The sequence below is a fragment of the Orcinus orca genome, chromosome 7 (assembly GCF_937001465.1).
Source record: "Orcinus orca chromosome 7, mOrcOrc1.1, whole genome shotgun sequence".
NCBI lineage: Eukaryota > Metazoa > Chordata > Mammalia > Artiodactyla > Delphinidae > Orcinus > Orcinus orca.
In genome coordinates, this window is record NC_064565.1 from 51,472,154 (window position 1) to 51,486,812 (window position 14,659).

Consider the following 14,659-nt stretch of genomic DNA (forward strand, 5'->3'; position numbering starts at 1 on the left):
CAGAAAGTCAAGTTTGAGACTTTGTCTAAGGTTTGTAGAATCCAGGAAGAATATATTGTTTCATTACCCTGCTCTTAATTCATCCACAGTTAGACGGGCATGCTCTGTGGGAGAGAATTTACTTCTAAACCTATTGTTTCCCTCCGCTGAGGAGAATTCTCTTGTCCTCAAGTGCTAATTGGTTAGGGAGCAACCATCTGCAGAGGGCATTTATGATATTTGATCTCCTCTTGAAAAAATACCAAAACGATGGTGAGGCACTGACTGATTCTTAGGTAGAAAAGGACGCTGAATTTTAGTTCTTCCTTTTTTTTTGGCCACGCTGCGTGGTTTGTGGGATCTCAGTTCCTGACCAAGGATTGAACCCAGGACCAGGGCAGTGAAAGCACAGAGTCCTAACCACTGGACCACCAGGGAATTCCTGACCCTGAATTTAAAAAATTCAACACACCCAGGTTATCTTTCTCAATCTAATCCCTTAGATCTACTTTCACACCTTCTGTAAAACTTTGTTATAGAATCCAGGAAATTTATTTACAAAAAATTAGTGCAATAAATTGGACGAGATTTTAGGAGAACATAACTTGTTTTAGATCAAAGAACACTTTGAGAAGAATCTGATTAAAAATATGGACTTTCTATCCAGAATCTGCACATCCACTTGTCAGATTTCCTTAAAATTTCCAACTTTAGGGGACTTCCCTGGTGGTCCAGTGGCTAAAACTCTGCGCTCCCAATGCAGGGGGCCCAGGTTCAATCCCTGGTTAGGGAACTAGATCCCACACCCCGTGACTTAGAGTTCACATGCCACAACTAAGATTCCGTGTGTGGCAACGAATATCCCTCATGCTGCAACTAAGACCCGGCACAGACAAATAAATAAGTAAATATTTAAAACAAAAAATAATAGGGTGAAATAATATTTTTAAGAAATTTCCAACTTTATAAGATAGTGGGGACACAAGAAATATTTTCCAACCTAGGTATTATTATTATTATTATTATTATTTTTTTTTTTTTTGCGGTACGCGGGCCTCTCACTGTTGTGGCCTCTCCCATTGCGGAGCACAGGCTCCGGACGCGCAGGCTCAGAGGCCATGGCTCACGGGCCCAGCCGCTCCGCGGCATGTGGGATCCTCCCGGACTGGGGCACGAACCCGTGTCCGCTGCATCGGCAGGCGGACTCTCAACCACTGCGCCACCAGGGAAGCCCCCAACCTAGGTATTATTTAAGAGAGAGTTTTGAATAAAACATTTCAGAAGATGCCTCTTACACATAATTTGAACATAAAACAAGTCCCTGCTCTTGCAAACCACAATTATGAGTTAAGAAAGAAAGAGGCATCTTCATCTTTGACAGTTTTATATCCATAAAGTTAATATGTAGAAATTATACATTCTGGGAATGTGCTATGTGCTATGAAACACTTGTCTCAAAGTTTAATTTGTTGTTTAAAAGACAGTCTTTACTATTTCTTAGCAAAAATAGAAAGAATTGTGAATTATTTGCAATGGCAAAAATGTTCCATTTCATTTTATAGCATTTCCAATTGAAAATGAATTTTATCTGTGTGATATAGAAAGTTTGTAAAGCAACCGCTGTTTTTGCAGTTAAAATAGCTTCATTTTTATAACTTCAATCTTTCAGAAAATAAGATTCTTAAGCAGCTCTTACCTCATCAGAACCAGATCCAAAAATCAGCAAGTCAAAAGGAATTGCTGCAACCATGTCAATCAGGAACCAGCCTTTGAAGTAGTGTATTGCTATTTTGGCTGGATCACTTACCACTTCTTCATTTTGATTTACATATGTTGTTCTGAAGTTTATTAGAATATCTATGATAAACATAATATCCACAATCAAGTCTACCACATTCAAAGGGCTACAGGAATAGCCACATTCTCGTCTTTTCTGTTCTTCTCTGTCATTGAGGAGAAAGGCTGCAGAGTAGGGAGTGAATATAGCAGTGTATATGACCAACAGCAGAATAAGCCAATCCCAGACGGCCTTGAAAGGACTGTAGTGCAATATTGTAAACTTGTTGATGCGTGGTGTCTGCAGTTTATATTCTGGTAGGACGTCTGCTCCTAAAGAGAGAACCTGAATACAGAAAAGAGAATCATACACTACATAAAAATGTGATTATTTAATCTCCAAATCTATAAAAATATTAAGGCAATTATACAGCAAAATCTTCTAGAAAAAATCATGGAATTGTGAAGTATGTACATTTAAAGGAACCCATATAAGCCCCTACCATCCAGTATATTTGACCCCAGAAAACCTCATTGGTGTTTCTTGATAAATATAATTTTCACTAAAAAATAGTGAATATTGTCACTGAGATACTAAGGAATGGGTTACTGGTTCCTTTGGAACACACTATTACTCAGAAATAAAAATACATAGCCGTTTTTAGAAAATCATAAAATCAGTTTAATACGTGAATAATTGTTTTCAAACTTAAGAAAGGATTGGCTGTAATGATTAGAAACAGTCTACTTGGATTCATGGTCATATTTAATTTACATATATTTAATTTATAATTAAACTTTGATAAATTAAACTCAACTCATTCAAATCTTTAATTAAAATTTCCCACCTGCAAATCTGTTTTTAACATTAGAAAAAAAGGGACATGGGATTAAAATAAACACAAAGGAGACTTTTTCCTAAAAGGTTGGATTATTTTATATTCTGGGACAAATATACTTTCACCTGAACTCCTTCATCACATTTAAAGAACCATGTGGAAAGAATGGTGCAAGGAGATATTCAGAATATTGACCTGGAGAGGCTGCAAGATTCTTAGCCATCAAGGGGTACTTAAACTCTAAGATTCATTCTACTTAATAAAGCATTGGGTAGACTAAACTAATTCACCTTTTAGAGTCTTAGTTTATCTGAAAAAATAAGAGCTAAACTTGAAGTGTGACACTACCCAGTAGAAAATTTCCATGTAGATTTTAACTTGTTTCTAATAATAAATTATCACGGCAAATTTCAATTTTAAGTCTCATTTTCATTGTCATATACCATACGTTTTTTCACATACGAGTTACTGTTCTTATCTTAAAAAGAACTTGAGAAGTTAAATAACCCCAAATAAAGTGAAACATGACTTTTAAATATAACCTTAGTTCAGTTAAAATAGACAAAGCTGTTTTTAGGTAACAGCTAAACTGATTTAATTAGCTTTGAAAAACATAATAAAGAATTGAGAGTAAAGCCCAGAGTAAATTTGAACTACAATTGTATGGTGGAAAAGGAATATTATTTTAAGTTGTGAGAAATGACAGGAATTATTAGTCAAAGAGAACTCTGGAAAATAAGTGACTTCACTGTTTATGAAATACTAAAAATCCTTAGAATCCAAGATCTATATCTATATCTGTATCTATATCTGTATCTATATCTATATCTAACTTCCAATATCCAAATAAGAATAATGTTTGGATAATCTATCAATTGATAAGTGCAGACTGATAGAACTCTATCCTGTTATGCTTAATATAGAAACCAATGTATGATATTTTGGTTTGGAAGGAATGGATCATCTTATAAGACGTCATTATGTAACGTTCCTTTCTCAAAAACCGGGGACTACTCAGTATGTAGAAAGTAAAATCCGAAACCTTATTTTGGCTCTCAAAGTCATCTAAAATATGGACACATTCTATCTTTCAGTGCCTTCTCCTATTCTCTGTGCACTCAGTTTACTCTGGCAACATGACTACATTTTTGAGATCTTCCCAAATCCCTGAAGTCACAAATTTCTCTCATTAAAAAAAAAAAGAGTATATAATCATCCAAAGAGAACAACAACAAAAAAATTATTTCTAGGGCTTCCCTGGTGGCGCAATGGTTGAGAGTCCGCCTGCCGATGCAGGAGACGCGGGTTCGTGCCCCGGTCTGGGAAGATCCCACGTGCCGCAGAGCGGCTGGGCTCGTGAGCCATGGCCGCTGAGCCTGCGCGTCCGGAGCCTGTGCTCCGCAACGGGAGAGGCCACAACAGTGAGAGGCCCGCGTACCACAAAAAAAAAAAAAAAAAAAAAAAAAAATTATTTCTAAATATGGGGATATTGTCTGAGCTTGCTTCCTGATTAAGTTTCCTACTTCTGATACCTATCTCCCAGACGGGACTATTTGAATACTTGTTTTAGCAGAAGTATAAGTTAGAATACATCCAGCACCTTGGAGTTACCCTTGAGAACTAAAAACTGTGGGTGGAACTCTTTCCATCCCACATATGCAAACATTCATTTAACAGTTAGAAGACTGTTGTGCTAAGAGTGGAGACTGAAAAACTGGGAAGACACTGTCCCTGAAATCACAGTTTATTGTCGATTGGTAGAGAGACGAGGAAGAAAATGAGAGCCTTGCTGAGGTTCACTCAGCTCCTGGGGTTGGTGGTGGCGCTGTGGGGCGTCATCATAGGGGACTTTTAGGCGAAGATGGCACTTGAACTGAGACTTCGAGTAGGAAGTGGTAGGGGTGATGAAGTTGGAATGGGAAGGCCATTACAGGCAGAGGAAACAGAATGAACAAAGGTGGGGACGCATAAAACAATGCATTGTGTGTTCAGGAATTATAAGCTGCCTTATGTTGCTGATGGATTAAATGCAAGGGAGTGGTGGTGAAGGATGGCAGCAAAAGACCTAATGTGACATGATAGAGATCTCAGGCTTTCTCCTTAGGTTAGCGTTGCTCACGTTTGAATAAAATACAGACTCCTTTTGAAGGGAAAGATACTTAGGGCAGAACTCCAATGATGATTATATTATTCTTATTTATAGTGGTAGGTAAATATGTACAAAAATAAAACTAGGTTGAAACTTTTCAAGCTTACACCTCTTACTATGACTCTTGTGGGCTGAATTGTGGACCCCAAAGATACGTTGAGGTCCTAATCCCCGTGAATGTGACTTTATTTGGAAATAGCACCTTTGTAGATGTAATCAAATAAAAATGAGGTTCTAGTGGCTTGGGGTGGGCCCTGATGCAATAACTGAAGTCCTTATAAAAAAAGGGAAATTTGGATACAGAGACACGAAGACACACAGGGAGAATGCTACAAAGACAAACAGAGAGAATGAAGGCAGATACAGATGCAAGCAAAGGAACACCAAGGATTGCTGGCAGCCCCCAGAACCTAGAAGAGAAGCATGAAACAAATTCTCCCCCGGTAACTCCAGAAGAAATCAGCCTTGCCAATACCGTGACTTTGGACTCCTGGGCTCCAGCACTGTGAGAGAATAAGCTTTCATTGTTTTAAGCCACCCATTTTGTGGTATTTTGTTACGGTAGCCCTAGTGAACTAATACAAGGACAAATAATGAAAACAAATGATTTACAAAAATATTTACAAAACCAGTGAATTCATACTACCATCACTAATTCAATATTTGACGTATCTGTAGGTCAAAAATGGTTGAACTTTGGCTCTTATGTGTGGTTTGATCTAATAGGTAAAATAATTTTCTCTCTTCTAACCTCAATGCTTTTTTTGCAAAAAGTATGTAGTCAGAATAGAATTACAAACTTCAAAGATTTTATTGCTGTATTAGGATAATCTAATCTAATCTTTAATTCAAATTATGCTCCTACTAGGCTTTGAAAGCCCATTTAAGTGGTGCTACTTAATACTCTAAAAGTTTTTTATTTTCTTGGAGTTGACTTTAACTTTGAGGCATTATTGAATTCTATATTAAGTAATAAATCAAATTATCTCTGGAACTGGGATCAGAAATGTAGTTCATTTGTTAACTTCCAACATACCTATCAATACTGAACCACTGAAATTTGGTACATACAACAATGGAGTGTGTTTTGACGATGCATTTTTAGTAACTGGTATGGTAACAAACCTTATGATATAGGTTCTTAAGCTTCTTCATGGCTATACCTGTGTTATATGATCACTCAATTCTGTCACAAATTTTATTAGTGACTTTATTACTTCAAAAACTTATTTATACAGCATGCTTTGGTATCATGAACTCTCGTAAATCCACATGCCATCATAGGCACTGAAATCAGGTAGATGGCAGTACTCTGTTATGAAGTGATTATCTTATTGATTCAGAAGATTATTGTACTGTTTTAGGTTTTACCAAGAGAGACGAATTTTTAAGATTTTCCAGGAGCACTCATGGACATTTGAGAATATTCCTTTCTGTGGTTGTTGGTTTGAGAATTGTTAGTTTACTAAGCAAGGAGGTTGAGGTGGCCAAGTTTAGTTGCAAATACATGCATCTGGCGGTGGAATGGAGGAGAAAGCAAAGAGGAGTAGAGAGGCTTAGAGATCACTTAAGACTTCGGTACTAAGAAACATAGGTAAATGAGGAGAGATCAGGAAATCCTGTACTAGGAACCAGGTGGCAGAGACAGAGAGGAAGGACACATTTCAGAAATAAATTCATCTCCGGGTGTAAGAATGAGGAGTGGAGAAGCATTTGTTTCTTTATGGTTCCAATAATGAGTCTTATTAGAGCCAATCATGGTAATTACAATCTTTGAAGGCTCAACCAGGTTTGGAATAAGGGAAAGAGCCCTAAATTTTAAATTTGAAAAGCTGGGTTTAAATTCTGGATACAATTTTTCTGGTAAATCATTTAATCTCTTCGGATCTTTTTCTTATCATCTGTGTGATGGGGACAGTAATCTTTGCTCAAATAACCTATCCATACAGAGCTACCATATCACATCAGATACTTTCTATAGAAGTAGCTGATAAAATGGGAAATATTTACATAAAGTAATTTCATTATTTTTTAGTGTTCTTCAGTTACTTGTTTAAATCTTGAATCTAACGAACCAAATATAACCAAAACATATATGAACCAATTGGAGAAAGTTGAACACTGCCTGGATGTTGATAATATTACGGTATTGTTTCAGTTATCTTCTCCTTAGAATAAATTAGCTAACACATAGTGGCTTAAAACAATAGTTATTTTATTATTCATGATTATATGGATGAAAAGTTTAGGCAGGGCTTGGCTGGGCCATTCTTCTGTTCCACACAGTGTCAATTGGGGTTTCTCAGTCATAATCAGCTGGTGGCTGAGCTTGTGTGGAGTATCCAGGAAGGATTCTCTCACATGTCCAGTACCTTGGTGTGAACAGTTCGAAGGCATGGTTCACTCAAGATGCTGGAACAAATGGGTCTCTCTCTATATATAATGTAATATAATATAATATAATATAATAATATAATATAATAAATATAATGCAATATAATATAAATAATATAATAATCATATTTACATATATATGGTTTCTCCATATGGTCTTTCCTTTCCTTGGAGCTTCTCCATATGTTTTTTTTTTTTAGCTAACAGGGTAGTAAGATGTCTTATGTGGATGTTTAGTACTCCCAAGAGAGAAGTAGAAATATCTAATCCTCTTAAAGTCAAGGAGTAGAAGTAGTATAGCATTACTCCTGTCATATACTACTGGCCAAAACAGTCATAGCTTAGCATAGATTCAAAAAAGTAGAGAATTAGTCTTTACATTTTGATAGGAGAATGGCATGCGTGTGGAAAGAAGGAATTAACTGTGGCCATCTTGGAGACAAGCTATTGCAGAAATTGTTGACGAGTATTGTTTTTAGATGTGACAATGATGTTGTGCTTATGTTTTAAAAATTGTCTTAACCTTTTAGAGATACATAAATATTTGTGGATGAAATGCTATAATATTTGAGGTGGGCTCCAATAAAATCCAGAGTGAGGGAAGGGAAAGGTGAGAGAAAGTCTGGTTATATGCAGTGTTAGATGTATGTTGATTTTTATTGAAACTGGGTGATGGGTATATACTATTCTCTCTATTTTTACAATATGTCTAAATTGTTCAAAATAAAAACTTTTTAAAAAAGAATTATAGAATCTCAGTTAGAAAGGTCTAAGATATTGAGGATGGGTCTACACATATCACCACGGGGGCTTGCTCCTATCAGAATTGAGTTGGTTCCTTGTTAGGCAAGTTAGGATTCCTTTTTCTACAACAGAATGTTTACTTTACTCTCTGCATATCTAATTCATATTATGTTTATCTCCATTCAGTCCACGCAGACTGCACACAATCCCAACTTTGCCCAGACTTGAACTGTTTCTCCTTAAATTTGTGTCACATTGGTGGCTGGGACAAATCACATTATAAGAAGATAATTGGATGTGCTAAGTCTGTAGATGTCCATTCCTCTGAGTATCTTTAGCCATATTGCTCATCAAGTTAGATTAAAATAAGCCACTTTTCAAGATCCATCAGGTTAGGCCTCTTATTAAAATATTTTTACTTCATTAGCATTTCAGATTCAAGCGTTAAGCTTTCATTCTGGATTGATATAAGAAGCATGTTTTTGCATTCTTTCCTCATAAAACTAAATGCAATGTTTATGTTGTTTAGTGTCATTTTTTTGCAAATATTTGCATGATATATACATATTTATAATTCATTTCTAGAAAAAAATGGATCTCTCTTGAGAAATCAAAAGGTTTCATATCTTTTTTGTTTCAAAAGTGACAGTTATTTCATTACTTATAGTTACTTTTTTTAATCTTACAAAAAGCTGTATGAGTTTAGAATTTCAGTACCATTATTTCTCTTTCCCTTTATATTGTTTTAATCATCTTATTTCCATTTTAATGTTCTAAATGCATATATCTTTTATAATGCCACCTCATACTTACTTTGGAATTGGATAAATGAATGAATCGTTAAGTCCCCCAAAAGTTAAAATTAATTATGACAGTGCCTGGTAGTCATTCTGTTGTAAACAAAATATTAGATAGGTAACTAACTGTTCCAAAAGATGTAAATAGGATTCTAAGGGGCCAATGATTGAAAAGAAAAAGTGTGCTATACAGTCTGTTACATTTTGCTGAGAGCCAGCTTCTCCCACGCATTTGAGTAATAACACACTTTAGAAAGATAAAACATGATTAATTGAACTATTATAAGGATTTTCTTTTAAGAGAGAAAGAAAAGCGGGGAAGAAACCTCACTGTATAAAAAAGGGGAACTTCATGGTCTCCAGAAAGACACTTCTATTTTCTTTCCTCAAAACCACCACTTAAATGTACAGTTTAATACAGCCGAAAATGTGGTTTTCTTTACCAAATACAGTTTTTCTCTTTGCTAGCACATTACTATTTGTTTAACCTCGAACAGTTAAGTGTTACATAAAACCAAAATCTTTATAGGAAACAGCATTATTTATTCAATGAAGATCTACTGTGAAAATTTTGTGTGAACACCAGGATTAATAACTACTCTTCTCTTTTGAAAAGTGCAATAGGGAACCATTAAGCCTTCCAAAAGATTATACAGTACTTTGGGCAGCTGTTAAACGCCATGCTGAGGTGTTGGTAGAGACTGCTCATGTGTTATTTATCCTTTTCTTGGGACTTGCAGTTAACTAATAGGCTAGCTGTATTTTTATCTATCAAAAGAGTAGTCAGTAACAAAATGAATCAGATAGATTATACAGCATCAGAAAAGATTGAAACTCCCCTGGCTTTTAAGCATCTGATTTGAGAAATAAAGTAAAACCTGAGTAATTTTCATTGAAACAGGCAGCTCCACTGATGGTTACCCAGATATTTAAATTAAAAGATGAAAAATAGTCACACAAATAAATCAGATCTGTACCATAGGAAATTTTTTTAAATAAATAAAATACTAAAATTAGGTAGTAGAATCACTGCAGCATTCTGTATTCAAATAACTTTCTAAGGCTTAAAGTAGACATTTAGTCATTTGTGTGTATGTGTGCACACACGTGTGTGTATTTGTGTGTGAGTGTTGGATTGAGCCGTGAAGATTGTATGAATTTGTGAAAATAAGAGTCATCTAGCTAAATGTCAGGTTTAGTGTTTTGTTTTTGTATGTTCTGTGTATGTTAATATGAAAAATATCTGCTTCTTGGGCTTCCCTGGTGGTGCAGTGGTTAAGAATCCGCTTGCCAATGCAGGGGACACAGGTTTGATCCCTGGTCCGGGAAGATCCCACATGCCGTGGAGCAACTAAACGTGTGTGCCACACTACTGAGCCTGTGCTCTAGAGCCCGCAAGCCACAACTACTGAGCCTGCGTGCTGCAACTACTAAAGCCCGTGCGCCTAGAGCCCGTGCTCCGCAACAAGAGAAGCCACCACTGTAAGACGCTGCTCACCGCAACTAAGAGTAGCCCCCGCTCGGTGCAACTACAGAAAGCCCTAGTGCAGCAATGAAGACCCAACGCAGCCCAAAATAAATAAATACAATAAATAAAGTTAAAAAAAATAAAAGAAAAATATCTGCTCCTCAAAATACGTGTGACTCTCAGAATATGAAAGAAATAGGTTAAATAATATCTTAAACATTTATAATACTCTTGTATTACTTCAAATATATGCATATTAAAAATGACAGTTTCTTCCAGAACCATAAACTCCTCTTAACTTCCACACCGATGGCCAGCTGGACAGTGGCCCTTGGTTCCGGCTCTGTATTCAAATAATTTTGAATCAGCCCCACCCCTATGCCAGGCTGATCTGAGAAGCTTGGGGTATCACCTTGTTGCTGATACCAGATACTTTCTGGCCTAATGTTTGCTTTCTTGCCTGCCTCTTCTCTCCTCTTTCCTTTCTCATGGAAACTATACACATGCACTCTTCTCTCCATTTTCTTCATATTTGTTTTTAAATGGACATAATTTAAGGAAAAATGGAAATCAGGAAAAGGAGCACTTGGCACAGCAGTTCAAATGCACGGAGGAATGAGGAACAGCCTTAAAGATCAGAGAGAAGTACAGGGTTTAGATAGGACAGTTTGAGATCGATGTGCCAGATACCAATTCAAGGAGTTGCCTGATAGATGGAAGGTCTGGGATTGGGCTCCTGAGGGGGTAGGAGCCTGATATTTCATCCTGCAGAGGCAGTGGCTCAAGTTCTGGAAACTAGACTCGTTTGCCAGGAGGCTGTAAAGAAAGAGGGAATCCACTGGAAATAACTACAATGTGGGATGCAGAAAAAAGCAAGGGAATATTCCCAGGACTTAGCACCTTACCTGAATATACATAGCAAGTGCTCAAAATAGTTGAACGGGCATATTTGTAGCTTAAGAAAAAGAGACAATGAAAGTGGTAAGAAAGAAGATTCACGAGAGAAAGGATTGATAGAAATAGCTGCTGTCACCAAAATTTGTTGTTCTCCCTTCCATGGAGTAGAGTTGTTGCTAGAATGTGTCTGTCTGTCCAGCCAAGAACACATTACTCAGCCTCATCTGCATCTAGCTATGGTCATGTGTCATGAATAGTTCTTCTTGGCCAAAGCCTTCAAGAAGCAGGTGTGTGATTCCCTATTCTCTCTTTTTCCTCCCATGGCATAAGTCAGATGCTTCCAAGGCTTCAGGTCTGTAAGTCCTATGGGATAGGGGAGCCCCCAGAGGTAGGAAACCTTGGTCACTGAATTACCAAGAGGAGGAAATTATTCACTGCACAGAAATACAGTTTCTGGTATTGCTTGAGCATGAAATATAATATTGGGATAAGCCTCAATGTTATGGGGGTTTATTAGTTCCAGTGCTAGCATTAGTGCTAACTAATACTTGGATATTTAATAAGACAAAGTCCTCAAACAGGCAGGAGGGAAACATCAAGTCCATGGTGTATCCCATCTCTTCCCTCTGCTCTCCCTTGAGGTTTAGTTTAATAGAGTCACATCACCGGTGTTAACAACTTGTAAAAGACCAAGAGAGCCACATCTAAATCCAGCTAAGTCACATGAACCAGCACACTCATTATTCTGGTGACTTTTTCAAGGGTGGGGTGAATAAGGGGTAAAAAACCACAAAGGAATAGTTATGTTCATGCTCACTTCACTCAGTCAGACTCTTTCTGCCCAGGTGTCCCCAGAATCACTATCACGGAAAGGAGGACAATGGGGAATGATTGATACTAAGTGCTTTCTCCAACACCTTCTTCCTTAGGCAGGGGAAGACCGAACTCATGGCCACAGCTGCCACCACCGCTACCTGGGAAAGGAGCGGAGCTGCCCTGCTCAATGTCTTCTGTCAACCTATTTTGACCCTTGCTCTTTTCTCCTTGAAATATGGTGTATTTGATGACACTGGACTCCTGAGAGAGTTCCTGCTCACCTCATCAATGCTATCTCTTGGAGAAAGAGGAGAGTTAACCCTGAGTTACCATGGCCAGTATTGAATTATGACATTCAATTCTCTCAACAGCTCTTTGAAATAAACATTATTATCTCCACTTTTTATAGAAAAGGAAACTGACTCAAGAGAGGCTGAATAATTTATCTGAGGTCTCAGAGCCAACTATAGTATTATCAGTCATAACATCCCTTAACTTTATTGAGTGCCTATTATTTACTGAAGGCTTGACAGGCACTCTCACATTTAAATATTACAATTTTACATCAGAGGTGCTTGCTATGAGTTCAATTGTGTCCCCCCCCAAAGATGTGCTCTACTTCTAACCCCCAGTACCTGTGAATGAGACCTTATTTGGAAGTAGGGTCTTTGCAGATGTCATCAAGGTAAGATGAGGTCATACTGGATTGAGGGGGGCTCTAATCCAATGTGACTGGTGTCCTTAGTAGAAGAGGAGAAGAGATGCAGAGACAGACACACAGGAAGAATGCCATGTGATGACGGAGACAGAGATTGGAGAGATGCATCTACAAGCCATGGAACACCAAGATTTCCAGCAACAAAGGAGATGAGAGAAAGGCATGGAATAGATTTTCCCCTGAACCTTCAAAGAGAGAAGTGGCTCTGTTAACACCTGGATTTGAGACTTTCAGCTTCCAGAACTGTAAGAGAATAAACATAGGTTGTTTTAAGCCACCTAGTTTGTGGTAAGATAAGATAAGATATCTTATCGGTGTAAGATAACCCAGGAAATTAAGACAATGCTATTGTTTATTCCACTCTACAGATTCAAAAACTGAAGCTAGAGGCTAACTTCCCAAAGTTGTCTGGTTCCATAGGCCTGTGTTCTTATTTACAGCAGCATATCAGTATTCAATTCATTTTGTCTTGGAGACAAAGCCTGTGGTTCTGTTTTTTTTTTTAACTATACATATGTTTCCAGAAGAAGAAATTATTTTGCAAGGGTATGTATATTTTCATAGTTGTCAAAATACCTTTAATAAAATCCTAATCACCTTTGCCAAGATAGTGAATAAAGAGAATTATGTACAACCCCTTCTTGCCAAGAGCCTAAATGCCACTCGTTTGGACAAACACGCGTGTATAGGATGCAGGAAGAACAAAATAGAAATGTTAGATGGCCATGATGGGCACCAAAAATAATAATAAAGACAATTTTAATTAGCAACCCATAATCTGTCAAATATTGCAGAATAAGCCAGACTCCTGACTGAGACAGCCCTGTTACATATTCCAGCTTGGCCATTTCAAAAAATGTCCCTGAGTATCAGATTTCTTAACAGCAAAATGAGGACAGCAATCGCTACCTCATAGGCATCTGTAAACTAAGTAAGACAACAAACATAAAGTTCCACATATAACTCCTGTTTGGTTCACTATAAACATCCAATAAGTGGGTATTACTATTATGATTATAGGCATATTTAACTTGAACAGCTCAAAATTAAATGATAAATAACATTCAATGTCAATTATAATTACTGACTGAAGCCAGTTCTCTGATGTGACCTTTGGAGCAAGTCAATTATGCAAAGATAGAGACAGCAGAAGACAGATGGTTAGGCCTCTTGGTTATGTGTGCTTGCTGGTAAGATAAAATTTTTTCTTTGTTTTTGAACATCTGTTACGCTATATTGGCCTGTGGGCCATGCATAGAGTGGTAATTTAGAGAATCAACTATTTTTTGAAAGCCCTCAGACACTTTGAAAGGACCCAGTTTAAGCAAGCAATAGGAGATTTCCTCATAAAGCATATGTCGTGGAACTAGGGAACATTCAGTGGCCTGCTTGGAGTGCCTATCGTAAAGGAAACTGAACATCTGATGGGTGGTTGGAGAAAATGACTCTTGGGTATCTTCAGAGAGTATATGAATTTCTCTATTTTGCTGTCAATAAGGGTACTTCTTTTAAATGAATTAAGTAAGTATTTGTGGAGTCCCTGGCAGTTTTAAATCTTGAGTGTACTTTCTAAGGATCCTGTAGAAATTATACATGCAACAAAATCAGTATAGCTGATCTCTGAGATTCTGCAGTTCTCCTATCTCTCTTATCTCACACTGGTTGTTTACTCAGTTACACTATATCAGTGTGGTTTCACTGTGTTTGCTGTATTATCTATGGGTTAAGGCTTAATGTATTTTAAGGAAAAAATTCAGAAACAGTCTCCATAAAAATTCCAGGATAAAGTTCTCATCACAGGAGATTTTTTTTCTTTTTATTGTATCTATATGAGATGATGGATGTTGACTGAACCTTTTGTGATACTCATTTCACAGTATGTGTAAATTAAACCATCATGCTGTACATCTTAAACTTACATAGTCATGTATGTCAATTATTTTTCAATAAAATGAAAAAAATTCCAGGATGATGGGGAAATGTAAATGTGTATATATATATATATGAGCAATCACATGATTATCTAACACAGTGTATTATTCCGGGATATATGGGTGGGTTTTTGTGAACTTCCTGAAATTA

The 14,659-nt window shown here is 37.0% G+C and overlaps 1 protein-coding gene across 1 annotated transcript in view; it reads right to left on the reverse strand.

Moving 5' to 3' along the window:
• KCNH7 (potassium voltage-gated channel subfamily H member 7) overlaps positions 1-14,659 on the reverse strand; it is a 465,137-nt gene that overhangs the window by 76,629 nt on the left and 373,849 nt on the right. Inside the window, exon 7 of the mRNA XM_049712063.1 lies at positions 1,676-2,101. Within this exon, the coding sequence (XP_049568020.1) occupies positions 1,676-2,101 (426 nt within the window). The remainder of the gene's footprint in view (positions 1-1,675; positions 2,102-14,659) is intronic.